General features: G+C 39.2%; 1 protein-coding gene across 4 annotated transcripts in view; it reads left to right on the top strand.

The window, feature by feature from the left end:
* Nucleotides 1-900: 900 nt before the first annotated feature.
* LOC139346558 (E3 ubiquitin-protein ligase HECW1) overlaps nt 901-19,701 on the top strand; it is a 90,484-nt gene continuing 71,683 nt past the window's right edge. For 2 of the 4 annotated variants that reach the window (XM_070985689.1, XM_070985687.1), the window contains exons 1-2: nt 901-1,106; nt 14,490-14,547. In XM_070985689.1, the coding sequence (XP_070841790.1) occupies nt 14,521-14,547 (27 nt within the window). In that variant the 5' untranslated portion in view covers nt 901-1,106; nt 14,490-14,520. The remainder of the gene's footprint in view (nt 1,107-14,489; nt 14,548-19,701) is intronic. The other 2 variants (XM_070985688.1, XM_070985686.1) reach the window with 1 other exon arrangement.

Genomic DNA, 19,701 nt, shown 5'->3' with positions numbered 1-19,701 from the left:
GAAATTAAATACATGGTAAGTATACAATTTACAAAAAAACGTAGTGTAATTAAAAATAAAAAAGCACTATTTACCATCTGATGCTGAACAGAAGGATATACTTTCTTATTGCATTCACCATCTAAAAACTTACCTGAAAAATTACTTCCGGTCGTAAGGGTGGCCTGTTTACTACCTCAAACCTGGAATGAACAGTATTTTTAACAGCTTGTACTTACCAAACTGAGGTAACTGTATGGTCCATCACCACCTAAAAAGTAATGGACAGTATCGCCCAGGATAGTGTGCTTATTTACTACCCAAATGGTAATGAAAAGTGTTCTCCAATTGGCCATTTACCTCCTGAATGCTGAGATGAACCGTGTTTCCATGTATGTTTCCAGCCACAACATGAAGTGAATGGTGTTTTCAAGCATCCGCCGCGTTCTGCCTTCTCACGTCAGCTGCAGCTCGTTGAAGGAAAACGATGCACGAGGGGACGACGTCATGTGAATTACTGCGCGCGTGACACGGCGTGCGCGTTTATAGGCTACACGTGTATGTGTACGTTAGTTGGTGGAGGGGGCAGAGAAGAGGAGGTAGCGCACGCGAGGAGAAAAACGCGTTTTCTGATTGGCCGTGAGGCATTGGTACCCAGCTGTGTCAAGTACGACAGATTTATCTCGACAATGACCAGAAGTGAAACCTTCAAAATAAAAGCATATTCAAAGTTGAAACTGCCTACATTAAAAGGAAAACAGCATTGCTGATAAAGATCGCCCTTACAGGCGTATTTATCACATAGTAATAGTAGCAAATTATTAATGATGACTAAAAGCCACAAAAACTTCACATGTCACGGATTGTAATGTTCAATATTGTCTGCGGCCGGAAAGTGAATGCTGTGTTTTGGCAAACTTTACTTTGGTCCAGAGAAAGAGGAAAGGATGTGACTCGAGCCTCTCTCTCGCGTGCCTCATCGGCCCTTTGCACGGTTGCTGTTTGTTTGGGTTCCCACAGCCTTCACCGTCGAAATGGAGCTTAGTGGAAATTAGCGGGCGTGTACATCTTCGAGTTCTCATCCTTTACTTTGGAGAATGATCCACCGGCAGGTTATTTTATCCCAGGTAGGTCGTGTCCATTGTTGCTGTGGAAGTGATGTAGCCTATCATATCAGTCTCCAGCAGCGGCCCAGCGCTCTGTAGCTCGCTTGTGTCATTCTCTCCCGTGTAGAGGTAACGATACGCTGAATTCTGTTCAAAACAGAATGATTAAGTAGTATTTATCGGTAACAGCACATACCAGGAAATTACTTAAGAACATATGCTTGACTTAGTTTCTTTCTTCAACGTGGAGCACATATCTCTCAAGCAACACTTCAGTCAAATTGTTTTTTTAGAGGTGGTTCACCTTGCGGCCACACACGGTTCTCCCGTAGCTTCATCTTCTATCGTTGCTAACCACATCATTCTTAAAAGTTGGCAGTAGCTGTATCAAATAAAAAGGGCAAATTGAGTTATTGTAAGCTATTGGATGTGTGCCGAAACGAAGAGTCGATACGAATCTGAGAAAATTATGAGTCATCTTGCCTAAAAAATTCCATATTTGCCAGTAAGCGCCGCAACATTAAGGTAGTTAATTTTCTGAATGGCGTTTGGCGTGATGTATGGGCGCTGGAGATGTCAGGGCCGTACAGCTTCGCCCTAGTTACTCTTGATCTGGGATGCACGAGTCCTAATGAAAGGACAGGCTTCCCCTCCCTCTTTGTGTGGGGGTTCCCAAACTCAAAATCCTCTTAAAATCCTCTGGAGCAAGACGCTGCATTTCCCTTCTGTTTACGTCTTTGTTTTGTTGTCATGCAAATCAATAGCACATAATACAACAAGTACTAAGCTAGATGGAATTGTAATATGAGAAAGTTAAAAGCATGTTTTTTGTTTTATTTTGTTTTGTTTTGTTTTGTTTACTTTGGGGTTAAATATGACCAGTGAATGTGGTTGTCAAGAAGATGAGTAAGTCATAATGTCCTTCAGCTGGTGATCATCATCAAGTCACAAACCACAGTCAGTACACCGAATGATACAAATGTGTTTCAGATATGCAGTTTTTCCTTTAAATTCCATTTTTATGTCCCTGGCTCTTAATTCAGACTGTATTGTTTTTCATTCAGTAGACCCACAAAAATCTTTATGAGCATAAACTCAGTTCCACACACAGTAAGGAGGATAAATTGGCTTTTGGTAGTTTGTCTTCCACTCCATGACTGGATGGCAGTAATTTTTTACTCTATCATAAATATGCATATTGTCTTTGGTTATCTTTGGTGCTGGTTAAAGATGATTTTAGGGTTTTTGTTGACATAAAGTTGGTCTTTTTTGTGAAGCCACTTGAATGAATGAAATTCTGCAGTGGTTGGTTGACGTCCCTGAGGTGAACTAATCCATGACGAATAGTCTTATGTAGGGCTGGGCGATATGGCTGAAAACTCTATTGCGATGTAAGTGTTTTATATCGGTCGATATCTATAATTATTGATATTTTTTATGACCTATTTAAAATAAGGACCGGGAGAAAAATACATTCAATTTAAACATTTTTATTTTACACTGAACCTTCCTCTGATTATAATCCCCTCAGCTATCAAGGCAGAAAGGAAAGGAAATGTCAACACAACCATGGAAAACACTCAAATAATAAATGTAAAAAAAGTGTAAAAATGTAAACAGAGAGAAACCTGAGAACTTTTTTTCTGCAGGTTTAGTGCAGAAAGTTCACAAGCTGATTCACCTTCTGCTGAATAAAATGTTTTCAGATATGTGCAGTGTTTTGGAAACATAGCAGAAACTGAGGTAGACTTGACATCTGTAACATACAAACAAACAAACAAACATGATAGACAGTAAGATTGACTGAACTATAAAACCAGCCTAGACATATGAACAACTTTAGTCACTCTTCTTACTCTAAACATACATGAACTATTCAATTATATTTTTATTGCAAGTGTGTTTAAGAAAAAAAAAGTATGTGTAAGAGATGTTTATAACCTGGCTTCTCCACAGTGCTCAGTGAAGCATGTCTTTAGCTATATGATATGCTGCTGCCTCCGTTACGTCTTCGTGCCTTTTAGATGATTTGTCATCAGGCACCTCTGCATGGTGGTCAGCTGCTTGTGCGGTGGAGCTGTGGTTGGCGGACGTTGGCGAATACGGCTGTGCTCCAAAGAGTGAGCGCGGCTAAGGTGGTTGAATAAGTTTGTGGTGTTACTGGTCTTGGTGGGGACGACAGTCTTGCATAAGTTACAGACCACATTGGTCTGACTACAGTCCGACTTATAAAATCTTATTTATCTTACTTATAAAATCCCAAAAAATTCTCGCAATTTCTTCGCTCGCTGCAGCACTCACTTTCTATCTCTCATCTCACTCCTCGCGAAGCATCAAACACGAGACGAGATGCCGCAACCGAACTTGATAATGTTACATGATTGGTGTGTTAGCGTGTCTCTCTCACTGATCAGCGATTACTCCCTACGTTGCTCAGTTACCTGAGAGCGAGAGCCTTTGTTCATGCAACCAACCTCGCTTTGCAACTTCAGGTTTCTTCCGACGAAGAAAAAAAATTATCTAATGTTTTATCGAACGCATTTTTTATTGATATTGATGACGTGTCTATCGCGAGACATATCGCTATCGATTTATCGCCCAGCCCTAGTCTTATGACAATACTAAAGGCCCAGAGCATCTTTATTCCTCTGCTATTCATGTAACCCCCATAAGCAAGTTACCATTTATCTCCCACACAACCATAAACAGAGGTTTATTGACATTGTTTACATTACAGTGTTTGTGAAATAGAAAGTTTTGGCAATCGCAGATCTCTTAGACATTCAGCTGAATCAATTTAACTAAATCATTCTGTCCTGAGCTCTGTAGATTAGATTTTCGTGCTAGCGCTGCCTTTCTCTGTGCATTGTGAGAATTAAAATGAGCAGAAATGTGACATTGACAGAGACTATTTTCTTTGAGTGACTCAGCCTCTTGAACAGAAGATTCGACTGTGATGCCTCTGCCACGCTGGCCCTGATCAGACAGATGTAGACCAAACTGACAGTGCTGTTTTTCTGTGTTAATCAGAGTTTGAAGTGTGACAGAATCAGAGGGATGCAGTGAAACTTACCTGTGACATTCGCCAAAACAGATATTGTGCTGTGAAGCATGGCACTTTTGAAGCAAGATTAGATTCATATAGAGACTAGAGCTGCAGCTAGTGATTATTTTCATTACTGATGTATCTGTATATTTGCCTGTATCTTTGGATTATTAAGTCTGTTGAATATCCTAAAACTGAAAAAATGGCCATCACCATTTCCCATGTGACATTCTCAAAAAAAAAAACCCTCAAACATGTTCAATCTAGTATGATGTAAAACAGAGAAAACCAGCAAATTCTTACTTTTGAGAAAGTAAAAAATACAGCCCGTTTTCAGCAGTAAACTATGTTTTAGTGTTGTGATTACAAGACAGAATGGTGTGATACAAGAGCGATAGTTTCTGATGTCTTCATCATTGGTGAAACCTTTTGATTTTCAGTGTTCTTCTTTCCTTTTTTGATTAGCTCTACATTTCTTGCTTAAACAATTGATAGAGGAGCATTTTTAATGTGCTGATGAGCTGGGCAGCTAGCAGCTGTGTCTTCCAGATCAAGAGCATCAGTAGCCATGTTTCCATCAATATATCTTCACTCATATTTTAAAGTATCACATTAGAAACGGTTGATGGAAACAACATAATTTGAAAAGGAAAAAGAAAAGTTTTTACACTCGATCGAGGCAGTTAATGTGCTTAATGGGACATGGAAACACACGTTTTCGAATATGTTCTGAAGAAGCGAACATTCAACTCACATGACTGATCTGATGTTTCTGCCCCAAGAGGAGAAGAAGAGGTAGAAGTAGAAATGTCTCTTCATTGCTCTGCATTTTTTTTCACTGTTTTAGACTCATTTTGTGCTTTTTTAATTACATCATCTTGTTGCGCCCTCTTCATCTACAATGGTATAATGGTTTTCCAACTGGAGAGCTGGCACCACCCACTGCTCGTCTCAATGAACCAACTCCAAATAATCACTTAACAGTAGTAGATGGAAACATGTGCATATTTTCTTTTGCTGATTTTCTCAAATTAGAAAAAAAAAATTGATACACTTGGATGGAAACACAGCTAATGACACCTGACAAATGCTCAGAGTTAAACCACACGCAGATTCAGAACCAGTCGGAAGAAACAAGAAAAACAAAAACAAAGCGCTGCTGGAGTGTCAGAGACAGCAGCTGTCTTTGTAGTATGTTGTTAGTGCAAAACCAAAGATGCTTCTGTGAATGTTTTCTCTGAGAAGCAAGTGGTAGTCAGCTTAGTGAATGTTAGTTGAGTTTTCACCAAGGTTAGACGTCTGAATTCACCCATTTCTTCCCTCCTTTTCGGCAGTGAAATGTTTTATACTGGTAGAAGCCCTGCAGGTACCTACTGCAGTTTAGGTGAGGATCAAAGCTCCAACACAGAAAATCATGTTAAGCAGCAGCCTGCACTGTTCATATGCTGTTTTCCATTTCTCATCAAGCCAGAGAAAACCATGTAGATATCATAAAATGTGAATGTAGAGTATGTGTTGACAAAATGGCTAGAGCTGAGATGATCAATTAATTGATTAGTCAGTCAAGAGAAAATTAATTGGCCACTATTTTAATTTGTTGATAATTTTTCAATTTTTATTAAGCAAATAGGCCAAACACTCACTGGTTCCATCTTCAGTGAAAAGACATGCCGTATTTGTCTGACCGTAAATTCAATATATGTAGGGTTTTGATGGTTTGATGGACAGTGTATGTTGTTCCAGCCTTACATTGCACACATGCTGAAGTAATAATGCGCAGTGTGGAATGATGTTTAGAATTTCACCAATTTAACTAAACACTAACACATTATCTGGTAATTTAAATCTGTACATGAATACAATAAGGATAATAAATTTAGTATTTTTAGTGCTGACTAGTCTGCAGCGTTTAATCAACCAGTCGATTGTGAACTTCCCTAGTACCTATGTCTCTGCCGATGAAGTTGTCCAAAGGTGTTAACAGTTCCACAATGGGAAATGACACCTGCTGAGACTTTTTATTTTATTTATTTATTTTTATGTTTTGGCATAGCATGATAGCAGCCTGTGTTTTAGACAGTACTAACTCTTGAGAAATAATTTTGAATAATTCAGTTTGAAGAATGACACTGGACCATGAAGAATTCAGTGTCAACAATGTGCACTTGCGAAAACCGTGTGCCTCGATTGAAACTCCATCCATCCATCCATCCATTATCTATACCGCCTATCCCTTTCGGGGTTGCGGGGGGCTGGAGCCTATCCCAGCTACAATGGGCGAGAGGCGGGGTACACCCTGAACCGGTCGCCAGTCGATTGCAGGGCCACATGTAAGGACAAACAAACTATCACACTCACATTCACACCTACGGACAATTTAGAGTCATCAATTAACCTAATGAGCATGTTTTTGGTCTGTGGGAGGAAGCCGGAGTCGATTGAAACTCATCAAAGTTAATGTTACATCTTAAGAATGCATAAAAGAAGTTGACTAGCTAACTTAGCTTTTGTGAGGAATGGGTTCACACAAGAAAACAAATGAGTGATCTGGAAGGGATTGCTGTGTTTGGTGGCTCAGCTTTAGCTGACTCTGGCCATGGTCACCCCTTGGTTCTGCCATTAGCTGATGATGTCTTTTGCCCCACTATGGTCCCTAAGGATGGCAAAACCAGTTCAAAGTGAGGTATTTCAACACATAGAGACATGGTTGCATTCAGTCCCAAATATTGAATCCTAATAGTTTTATTGACTCCTTGACCTTTCTTTTTCAGTTCTTTTTTCCAACTACAGATGGTTATTGTATGGATTGAATCATTGCAATGGCAAATAAAACTATCACATGGTATGATCTTCAGCCTTTCCAGTAACATGAATTCAACTTGTAAAGAGTCATCTGCTCCTGGCAGAATATTTCAGCTGCTGTATTCATCTGTAAAACTACATGCAACATGATGGGAAGAGCCCTGTGTTAAAGGGGGATGGAACTAGTGAATGTGATTGACAATGGTTGTCACAGCGTCTAACACACCCTGCTATAATGTCTGATAATGTCTTCTGTCTTATCCTACCTTGTATCAAAGTGTGCCACAGGTGCGCCAGGTGAGCCTGGCCATGAAGATACCAAAACTGCATTTGGCATGTCCCCAACATACTGAGCAGGGTGCCCTGGACTGCAATATGCAGGTTTCATGAAGTAGAGCACTTAATTATGCATGGTCAAAATAGCACTAATTAGGATTATTTACTTAAAATAAAGAATCGGGCCGACATTAAGATTCTGTATTTGTATGCTCAATGCTAAGTGAAGATCGGAACTTTCTAAAAAATGCAAGATTCGCTGTGGTAATTACCATTTGAATATTGCTGTGAATGGTAGTCAGAAAGGTTATTGCAGCACACACCTTTAATTGTATTGAACCCCCCATGTGTATATAGTACATTTTTATCCCCACTAGTTGAGACTGTAAGAATAACAGGATCATCACTATGTTGCTTGTTTCAGCATTTTCATACCATGGCATGTAATGGTCATCAAGGAGCTTGTTAGCAGGGTTTTAGTTTTGTTGGAAGCAAAGTATTTGATTTTCAGGAGTTAGGACACATTTGTAGCAAAGTAAAATTGCATTGGTATTATCTGTCAATGTCCAGGCTTCAGTCTTTAAGTCTGTGTATTAATCAGTCTCATGGAGTGCAGAAGTAGAGGCTCATTGACATAATGGCTTCTTGTAAATCACAGTCTCTGTGTAGGTTATGGAGGCTTAGGATTAGCCCACCAAGATAAGCAGTTATCCTACCACTAAAGCTTATTTGTTAGCACAAGGTGATTTTGTGGCTAGCAAGATGCTGACCATAAACACAGAAAATATGAGTCTGTAAGTCTTTCAAACAATTTAACTTCACATGAAAGATGTTTTTACTGTCAGCTGTCATGGTTTTCAGCAATATATTATATGAACTGAATAGTTTTTTGCTGTCAGCAGTTGATGGCCATAAGGCTCTTCTGCATTGACTTCACACAGCTCTGGTGGTTTCTGCTTGGTTGTAAACAATGATGACCTGATGTTCTTAGAAGTGGCTGCACAAAACCAGACTGAGCACTGTGAAGACAAGAAGCTTGATGACAGTTTCAGGGAGAGGGGTGCATTTTGGCAGATGAACTCGTTTAGCTTTTTATATGCAACCACATTTCTTTTCATGAAAGTATCCGTCTTCTGTGCACTAAGGTTTCATGTCATGCTGGAGGCTATATGTCTAGCTAACAAGCCCCTGACACACCATCTTTGAAAAAAGCTGACCCGTAAAGAAATCTCTTTAAAAGCAGTGCTTCATCTCACTGCAAAGGCCTACATTCAAATGTGAAAGCAGTAGAAGTGCAACTAGCCATTGTTTTCATTGCTAATTTATTGATTATTGTGGATCAGTTGTCAGATCAGCTGTTTGGATTATATAATGTTAGAGAATGATGAATAATGTCAATTAGTGTTTGGCAAAGCCCAAGATGACGTCCTCAAATGTCTTGTTTTGTCCTCAAAACGAAGATATTTGGATTGCTGTGACAGAGTAATGAAAAAACAGAAAATATTCACATTTAAAAACTGAAATCAGAAAATTTCGACTTTTTTCATAAACTATTACTCACAGGAAGTCATTGGATGTCAAAATAGTTGTTGATAAATTTAATAGTTGACAGCTAATCAATTTATCCTTGCAGCTCTGGTAAGGAGTATTATTTTGTCCACTGCTCACATGGTGCATAATAACTGATACAAATACAGTAAAGAGGTGCACTTCATGTTCTTCACTTAACCCTGTTCTGGCATGCGTGGTCGGAATTGAGTGACAATGGATCAGATGTTTATAATGATGACTTGCACATCCCTAAAAGGGGCTCAGGATCAGTGGAATGGCATGAACAGAGGGAGTGACCTGAGGCAATTTTTGCATGAGGTATGAGATACTGCATGAGGTGAAAGGGACCGCTACATGTTCTCAAAACAACTCTTAATTACTGTAGTTTTGCCCTTTGATTTGATGATGTTGTAGCAATGGCAGTGACACACGCCTCATGGAGACGATCAAGGTACTTTACTGTTTAAGTACAGACACGCAGAATTCGGTGAGGACGCATCTGATGACTGAAAACTCTGGTTGAGGGATAACTTAATGCGCGTTGGGCAGTGCTTAGTTTTGGCTCGTCTGTTTTCTAAGCTCATCATCATCATGCATTGCCTTCAGTGAAACAGCCCAGGCCCACTTGAGGGCCGTCACTGTGATAGTGCTGCATTTTCAAATATTAATTTCTTGTTTTTTACAATTTGATTACATATTCAAATTTAGAAAATTCATTGACAGCCCCAAAACCAGCTTAGCTTGTGCTGCTGTATGACGTGGAGATAACATTAGGCTTGGCTATGTGAGACAACACAAAATGTAACGTGAAATACATAAAGCCACATAAAACTAGCAAAGCTTACAGGCTCAAAGTTTGAAGTCAGCATCAACCCGTGCTTGAGCTTCAGTTTTGAAGTGAATCCTGCTTTGCATGAAGTGAAATGAGCAGCACATACATAGCTTAAGAGTTTTCCAGTTTTTGTCATTGTGGGGAAATTTCTATGAAATGAATCCACTGGGTCTTCTTTTCCATGGATGGTGGGAGTAGATGAAGACTTTTGTGTTAGTTCTTGAAGCAAACACCAGAGAAATTAGCATGGGTTGCTTGGAATGTCACCTTCCACATCTTTCTGTTGCTCGAGTCGGCATTATACAGAGGAAATCGTAGATTGTCGATGTAACTCCAGTTCTGTGAGTGTGTGCATAACCCTCATTTTTCCTGGCCACAGTTAAGCACTTCAGAATTCTATAAATTTATCGTGGTAATGTGACAATCACAAAATCTAAATTGTGGCAAAACGTGATGCAGGTGATGAAACTACCCACCTCTATCCACCATATAATATGATTACACACATTAGACTGTGTCTGTTGACAAAATGTGTTCATAAGGTCATAAAACACAAAATTCAGAAAGGCTATATATATGTTCAGAATGTCTTCCTATACAATCATGAGAATTGTATGATACCATCAGTCACTATATAATAGTGATAGTACCAAAATCTAATCCAATTATCTCAGCAGAATATGTTCAAGTTAAGAGCTGCCATTGGCAGCATTTTCTTTTTTTTCAGTATCTTTCATGAATCCTCAGCAGCATCAGCACATAGAGTGCATATCAGCTTTCAGTTGAAGTGGAAAGTAGAGCAACCACAGAGACAAAGGCTCATGAGGAAAGCAATGATTAGATCATAACTATAGTTAGCCGTACTCTAAGTTATCCTTAGGTGAACAATAAGCCAAAGGAGGGCTACATTAGAGTGGTCAGGAGATCATTACTGAGCCATGATACCGGATCATTTCATTTCCAGCAGAGGCTTTGCCGTCTCTACCATTCTGCCTGCTCTACATGTGTGCTGAATTAATAATCATGTCGCCTTGAACACAATTATAGTGGTTAATTATGCGGGTGTCAGAACAAGTAGGAAGGACAAGTGGGGATATTTCCCTGGAGATTACTATGCATGTCTGTTAATGTAGCTAGCTAGGGCACCATACTAATATGGCACCACATGACTAATGAGGCCTGTAGGGATTGAGCATGACTGGGAACCCTGAGTTGGTATAGTTTTTGTTTGTGCCTGTGCTCTTAAATATTTGAATAGAGTGTCACATTGTGCACACTGCTGTGTCTACACATTTGAATTCCCACCTCCCTTTTTAGTTACAGCAACAACAGGACCACTGCTGGAGTCTGCCACAAGATAGCTGAAGAGATGTATTCATAATAAAATGAATTGTTAGTCATTCTGTTGCAGTAATACAGAAGGAACAGAAATATCAGGGAAAGAATCTCATAAATTTGATTGTTTCTGGGATTTAACCATGGCTGTTGATCAGCTGACTCTCAAATCTTACATGTCACACTGTCCTTCAATACACCAACAACAAAAGAGTTTGTTGTATTTCCTGTGGAGACTGTTTACTGCCATAAAACTGATTGGGTGAATAAGTGAACCTCAAAATGTAGATTTAGACCACCTTCTATCCTCAGTTAAGAACTTAAAAAAAATCAACCAAAGCTATCCAGAGGTTTTCAAGTTGAAGCACCAATTTCTGAAAGGTTTTTCCTGTAAAGCAGGCCAGGGCAGTATTGCTATTTCCTGTTGCAGTTGTGATCAACACGTTTGATGCCTCTCCCTACGTATGGCCGACCACATGATTTAGTGATTTACACATCATGTGTACTTATCTTAAAAAAAACAACAACAACAACAAAAACACCTTGTGCATTTTGGGAAGATGAAGAGAAGCAGTGTTTCCTTTTCAGTTTCTGATATGAGTGGTATTGGATATCTGCTGGATGGATAATACGCTGTGCACAGAGTAAACACATCATTATGGACTGCTTTCTTACAAGGCTGTAATATTACGGTCAGATATTTTATCCCAATAAACAGAGCTCGGAACACTGCTGTTTGCTTTCTATTAAAGGTTAAAATTATTGGAACTGGGTTACAGTGTTGCATTTGCTTTGGGAGGATAATTGTTTTTAAGTCATGTTTAATTCATTTTTCTGCATTTTATTTTTATCAACAGCAATAACAAAAACCCTGTGGTAAAGAGTGCAGCTCATCATGCACCCATGGTATGTTTGAGGCTCACCTAAACTGCTCCTGATTTCTCTCCCATTCATCCCAACAATAAACGCTAATAAGATGACCTAAAAGCACAGAAAAACTTTCTACATGGTGATACAGACCATAGCATAGCAACTTAGCCTGTTTCACAATATGGCTAACAGTCAGTGGACACCAGACCACCACAGTTGTGTGGGCTTGTTGGACATCCAACTCTAAAACCATGTCCAATAAAAGGGGGTTGGACCCTCATTTATAGCTATAACCAGGTGTGCACTTTTTTAAACACGTACTCAAGTGAGTGCCAGGAGATTGTTTGGAACACATCCCATACATAGGGTGGTCTTAATAATTACAATCTTCCTCTGTGTCTTCCTCACTATCCTCTGCTTCAGTGTCCTATATGGTAGATGATGAAGATGCACCTCCAAGTCCCTTGTTGAGCCTCTGATTATCTGTCCCCATCCACAGGTCAACAGCTGACTTTGGGTCAAAGGTCTATGTAGCCATCTTTGATGGGTGAATGTGCATCAGGGCACAGAGATGAGTGACAGTCAAGATCTGTAATTGGTTTTTACTGTGTTGACATGTGAGAATCCCCTCTTCACATGCTGCGTGGCTCAAACAGTTTAATCATCTTGCTGATGTTGAAGATGGATTGCTTGTGTCTTTGAATGCACCTGAAACACCCAAACTCAGGAATTGATAGGGCTGTCCACTGACTTCTGGAAATATAGTGTAGCTCATCCCTATGATTGCACTTCCTGTTAGTACTTCACAGTAAAATCCTTCCAGTGGTTTGCATGGTGTACAGCTTTAAATGTGAAGCAGCAGTTGGAAGTGTTGTGTTCTTTATTAATTGTAGCTTAGTTGCTCTTCTGATAGCACATATAAATCAGATTAGATGGAAGAAACAAAAATTGTGAGGTTTTCCAAGGGACCTTGGTTGACATTGGGGACAGCCCACCCATATAGGGACCGCAGAAGACATTATATTTCTGGGAACATGTTATTCATATTGTATCGTGCATATTGTTGCATCCCCTTTTCATATGAAGAAAAATTAGCAAGATGCTAACTCTGTACTAAAGTACTTTAGTCTTAAATCAACACACTGTGTGGGGTAGCCAACCTGACACCACTGCTTCCTCTCTCTGGACAGTCTCTTTTCAAGTCCTTAGTCATTCATGGTCCACAAGCACAGGGTTTTTAATTTTTCTACCTGATCAGAGGCCTTCTCAGGCCTGTGTGTATGTACGGACTGTACTTGCTTGATTGACAGCTGCCTGACTCTCCTGTTAGCTTTATTATATCTGTTAAGGGAAGGTTTTCATTTTAATTGTTATATCTGTTAAAAACACAATTCTTCAGTTTAAGGGATCCTTACAAAAATGGCTATGTGGTTATATTATCAGATATATAAATATCATCATCTGTGTCTGCTTCAGAAACTGGAGTATCTGTCAGACTGTAGTGTGAATCCATGTAGATTTGGTACTATGAAAATCTAAAAAAATATATTAAGAGTAGGAGGAAAGAAGGTAGTGGATGATTTCACGCTGCAATCTCACCTCTCTACAAACTGATTCTCAGTTTTTAGATGACAGCTGTTTTGCTTCTCCATTCTAATGTCTAAATTGCCAAAAGCCAAAGGAGAACAGTCATTTATGGCCATTACGTTCCTTCAGAATTTAGACAAGTGTTTAATCTTTGATTGCTTCAACATGGCCACGAACCATTTGCACATTGCATGTTGCATGTTCACCTTGACACTCAAAAATGCAATAAATGTTAAAGTTGTAAATTGCAGAAAGATGCAGAGTATTTAGTTTGCTTTCATGAAAATCTCTTTTAGAGATTGTACAATCTCTAAAATGTACAATCATAGCTACCAGTAACAGTAACCGTTAAGTTATGGGTCAGACAGCTAAACAATGAGCTGAAACTCACTATGAAGTTCGGAAAACTGGGGGGAGCTGCAGATTCATGTGAAATTCGATTATCACAAGAGACCCCTTTCACATTGTCTCATTTTTTTTTTTATATCATTTGATACATTGCTGTTCTAAAAATATTGATGATTGCTGCTTTTAATCAAATAAGGTTAGGTTTAGGGCCTCTGAAAAACAACCGGTGTAATATCAGTTAACACTACAGTGTAAACAGCCCATGAATCATATCCCTGCTTCTAATCCTTCTATGAGAGTTAACCACATTCACTGAAAGGACATTACTCCATATTACTACTTGCATTTCCTTCCTTTGCAGGCTTGCCTCTCCCCTGCAGCAGAACAAACCATGTGATCATCCATAGATGCACATAAAAACTGATCAAACGTTGTTTTTGTTGCTGTGTTGAATTTCTTTTAAGTTGAGCATCATTAGACGCTCTGATGTTATGTCTATTTATTGCTGTATCTCACTGTTCTCCATGTTTCTATGTGGTCAGTGTCTGTCTCTCTGTTTGTCCGTCTGTGCTTCTGCTTCTCAATTATTCATATTTTTATCTGACAAAGATGAAGTATGAAAGTATGATGATGTTTTTGTTTCTTCCAACATGAGTGCCCAAACGCCATACTTGACTTCCACCTGCTACATTCACTGCCTCTGCTTTTTGTTTCTATGGTTTGTAACACACCACCCTTCTCCTCCCACTTCCCGCAGGTTTTGGTCTGCTTTGGGTTGACTGGTCATTATGCTGATGCAGCTCTGTAGTATCAAGGTCAGTGCCCCCACCCGCCACCATGACCACCCACTGCCTTCTCCATTTGCTTGTTTACCACCACCCATCACCCAGTTTAAGAATATGGGATTTTGAAGGCCGGAACCAATACCAATACATATTTATGTACGGTACATTTTAATATATTTTGTTCTGACATTTGGCACATTTGCACATGATCATGTTCATGCCAAATGCTGGAAGCACTGTATCCTGTTTTTAACAAAGAGCATCTGTCAGATCAATATATAAAAAAATATATTTTGGTATAACCCTAGGATTAATCGATGGTTATGTCAGTTTTTCATTAATATTCCATTAATATTCGTATCAATGTAGAAATGACAGTGTGTATGCAGATAACCTTTTTCATCACCAACTGCACGCACAAAGTGCTTCAACATTTTAACCAGTCCATCAAGGCTGGCAGAGTCGTGCCCTGGAGCTCCTTTCTAACTGGAGCATTCTCTGATCTGATCTGAGATCCCAGGATGGAAAACTCTGCCTCACATTTAGACTTGCTGGTAATGATGCTGCATCTTGCAGTAATCACAGCTTCTATGCTGACAGACACTGAACTCTTAGTCCTTGAACCATGTTTACAGGTGCTGAGAGGTTCAAGGGTTGACATTCACAGGCTTGTATATTCATAACTGAATCCTGGCACAGTATATTCTAAATAAGATTACCAACCAAGAAGCCCAACTACAGGGAAGTGTGTTATTTATTTATATATTCATTTTCTCCTTTTTTGAACACTATACTGGAAGACCTGAACTTCTCTTTCAAAGCTCTGACAGGACATTGCAGGTAGCATACAACCGCTAAAACAGTTTTCAGAAACAGTTGCAACCCCTCCAAGCATAGGTGAATTAAAACAATTGCAAATATCCAAATTCAGGTATAGCACTCAGGTTGAAACTGAAAAAATGAATCAGTCCATCCCTGATTTTACGGCATTTTTATTATTCTGTCCATTATGAAGAAACTAAGAGAAACACCCGACAATTACTCTGACACAGCCTCAACAAAATGGGTGGTTACACAATTCATCCTGCACTAATTCTCAAACAATGGCTTGTTGGTTTCACAGAGAAAGAGTGACAGTAAACAAAAGTAGGCTTCTCATTTCTAGTTGACGACCGCATGTCAGCTGACATGATTTTTTTAGCTGTTGCTTGTTCAGCGAGTTCAGTAAGGGTCTCAAATATGTGTACGATGGCTGTGACGCAATGATAAAAGGGTAAGATACATGTCCCAAATTTTCCATCGGTTTGAGAATGAGGACTATAAGATGTGTCATGCTAATTTAATGGTATCCTAGATGACAGGCTTGACGGTGAAGTGTAAATGTCCCCAAAGTCAATGAAAAGCAGGATAGATACAGAAGCATCTTGGCTCTCCCAGTGCATTTTCCAGTCATGACCAAAGATTCTAATTTAACCTTTCATCACAAAAATGCATACACTCTATTACACTCGTGGCTATTGAAATAGCACGAGACTACTTCTTCAGTGAATTGTATTGATCCAGCTGTTTATGTTGTCCTGTAATGTTGACCTGCAATACGTAGTTACTGTTGTTTGGGCAATTACTGTTCAACTTTTGAGACAGGCCATTCAAATGTCCAAAAGAAATACACAATTCGAGAAACTATTCACAAAGTTAGACAGCTAATGGATGGCTATAGCAGAGGAAAATTTATAATATTTCTCAGTGCAAGAGATGACACAAACAAAAGTGAAACATTCAAAATGAAAAAAAATCAACGACCTATAATGAACAAATGCATTATTTGGATTTCTGTTCAATCCCCTGCGACATACATCCACTTTAATGGCCATACAAACAGACCTGGACTTTTATGTTTTATTTAAAATACTTATTTAAACCTTTCATGGAAAAAAATGCCATGGGCCACAAAATTGATTCAGAGTTGTGCTTAAAGTTGTTGAAATCTCCATCTCTTCCCTCCATATGAAAATTCCGGTCAGTGTCAGACTCATTACCACCACTTCTCTAAACTACCTTAGGCCTTCTGCCTGTTTGATTGCTTTTGTGTGTATTGGTACAAAGGATGTGTTGATTCATCCGTGTTCCTTTTGTGTTTGTACATTCAGTGTGATTGTCCAGATGATTTCTCTGACCGTTGGTGTGAACAGTTTTCATCATGTTAACATGGTTTGATCTATGAATCCATCTTGAAAAGTGTTTTCTATTCTAGATCTGATACCAGATATGATTATTTTATCGTTCTGTAGACTGAGCTGTTAACATTGTAGCATCTTTATTTCCTTTTTTATTTGCTTACTTTTAAGCTTTTCATACCTTTTACCCTCAAAGTGTCAAATATCACCAGCCAGTGTCATTTTGAGTGACTGGAAGTGATACTGCTGTTTGATATTAGATGTTTCCATCAAAAGAGAAAGCATACTGTTAAGGTTTAGCAGATCGTAACACATACAATGACAAAGATTTCCTTTTTGTATCAGCCCACGGTATCAGCTTAATGGAAGTAAACACTTTGAAACAAGACTATGAATGTCAAAGTAGAACATTATGTTGGCATATATCCAGTGTAACAATAGAGGAATTGAATAGAAAGTTTGTATCATTGTTTAAAAGTGGCTTATTTAAGTCCATGTCTATAGAAAAACAAGCGTAAGCATTACATCATTTATTCATTATGCCAGTTATATTTTCTGAAGACAGTCAGATATGTGGTATGTCATTCAGTAGGACTGCTTGAGGACGAGTTGTGACTTAAACAATACATGTCAGAGTAGTAGCAGAGGAAAACAGCATGTAGAGCCAGAATAGTTTCACATCTAACCATGCTGTAATTTTCACCAGACATTATGACTGCAGAGATTTAAATACGCCTGACTTAAACAGATTTCCCTGCTTAAAAAAGTGGTAATTACCAACAGAAATGGTTGTGTGACTCCTTTCTGTCATGCAGTACAGTCAGTGCAGCAGCCCCAGCCCACACTAACCCTAACCCTTTTTATTCGCAATTGAATATTCATTTTGTCTGAGTGTTTGTACAATTTGATTATATATTTCATTTGAGAATATTCATCGACAGACTGACATAATTGACGTACTTGGTGCCTGATTGCTGCAATTTTTGTTAAAAATTGCACGATTGCAACTAAACACAGTTATTAATGCAACTAAAAGTGAACACAGACATGATGCATACATGTTTAGATTCACTGTGATTTACATTTCTGTGGATACTATTATTATCTCTGTCCACAGTAAATAAATGTCCATAAATCTGCTTATAAATTATTATATAAGGTCCACCTTATAACGCCATACTTACATTTTTACATGACTAACAAGTATTCTTCAGTATCAAAGTAATCCAGTGATAGTTCTGTATACATCCATAGGTACATAGGAACTACTAATAGCTGTCAGCTATCAATACATAGTAAAATATACCAAAAGCACAGTATTCGTATTTAGTGATGTTCTGATGTAGGTCCTGTTGTCAGGTTGTGCCATCATAGATCTACGGAGCCCTCTGACAGGTGATGTCATTCTCTAACTCTGACCTAACGTACCTTTAAGCTGCCTTTAAGTCCTACAGTTCCAAGCAAACAGCAGATACTCAACAGCTGAACCTGACCTTGTATCTACATTGTATCTGCTCAAGCTACAGTGGCTGGTCCAACTTGCTCTATAGGCAGTTTTATCTGAATGCCATAGACAGCTCAGTTGTCCAACTCATGTTAGTGTGTATCTGGTTCCACTAGACTTGCTGATAGCAACCAGTTAGCAACTCCACTGCTATGAGAAACCATTTACCTTGAAAATAACATGGTTTCAGAGTGAAATTTGTGTGATTGCAGTCAGTCTACAGCAGTAATTGTAAAATGGTGGCCTGCAGGCCATATCCAGTCCACAGAATATAAATGAATTTAGAAAAAGCATGCATGTAACATTACTCAGCAGTGAAAGAGGCCCAGTCTGTCCTGAGAGTGATTCTTCATTAGCTTTCCAACCCCTGGCAGCAAACCAAAAAGTCCATAATTCATAGTTCAGCCATTATACAGAATCGGATTATTCTCCAACTCCATCCTCTCACCCACCATCAAACTGTCCGGCTTCCAGGCTGGCCATACCCTGGAGCTGACAGCAGCAGCACACTGTCTGGGCTGCATGAGGCAGCTCCAGAGAATCATTAAGCTTGTCTATTAGACACAAGAAGCATCATTTGTGTTATTTTCTTTAGCCGGACGTTCTATTAACTCCCAGTCTCAGTATTTTTGTTTGCTTCTTGGGATCCCGAAGAGGAGTTTTTTTTGGTTGAGATAAGAACTCATTCATTGGTAGTTGAACTGTGGATTTTGTATTGAGCACTGACTACCTTCTTGACAGAGGTCTGGGAGCATTTTCTAGTTAAGTATCTAGTTATCATGGATTTCCCATGTCTGTTTGATTTTAAATTGAATTTTATCTTTTTTCAACTAAAAGTCTCGTGACCACAGTGTCTATGTAGAAAAATTCTGGCCCTTGTACAAATGTAGTTGATGACCTGTGGTCTACAGGATCATCAGGAGGGCACCAAGTTGGGCCCACTCCACTGACAAGTGCCATAGTGTGTTCCAGCATCCCAGAGCCACCCTAGCAACATGTAAGAACTTGACAATCTAACTTTCATAATGTTATTAGCAATTCAACCAAGAGTCAAGGTGAAGGAATGATGCTACTACCCACACAGCCTGAGGACTGTCTGTCAGGAAGTTCAGGATCCAGTCACACAGGGCAGTGTTGAGTCCCAGATCTCTGAGCTTGCTAACAAACCTGGAGGGCACAATGATAGTGAATGCTGAACTATAGTCAGCATTCTCACATAGCCCTGGTCCAGGTGGGACTGGTGTGGAGGGCTAGGCCAATGGTGATATCTGTTGGTGTTTTTGATCTTTATGCACATTGATGTGGGTCCATAAATCTGTCATACGCACTTTTTGAGCATTGTTGGTGGAGTCAGAGAACAGAGAATTTCATTGCCAGTCACTACTTAACTGTAAGTATTGTTGTGCATATGAAAGTTAAGAACTTGAAACCAAGCAACAGCCCAACAATCATCCAAAATACTATGCTAAGCTAATTTGCATGCTAACAGCATACTAAGCTAAC

The sequence above is a fragment of the Chaetodon trifascialis genome, chromosome 18 (assembly GCF_039877785.1).
Source record: "Chaetodon trifascialis isolate fChaTrf1 chromosome 18, fChaTrf1.hap1, whole genome shotgun sequence".
Taxonomy (NCBI): Eukaryota; Metazoa; Chordata; class Actinopteri; order Chaetodontiformes; family Chaetodontidae; genus Chaetodon; species Chaetodon trifascialis.
The sequence above is the reverse complement of the archived record's forward strand: the minus strand, read 5'-3'. Positions and strand labels throughout refer to the sequence as shown.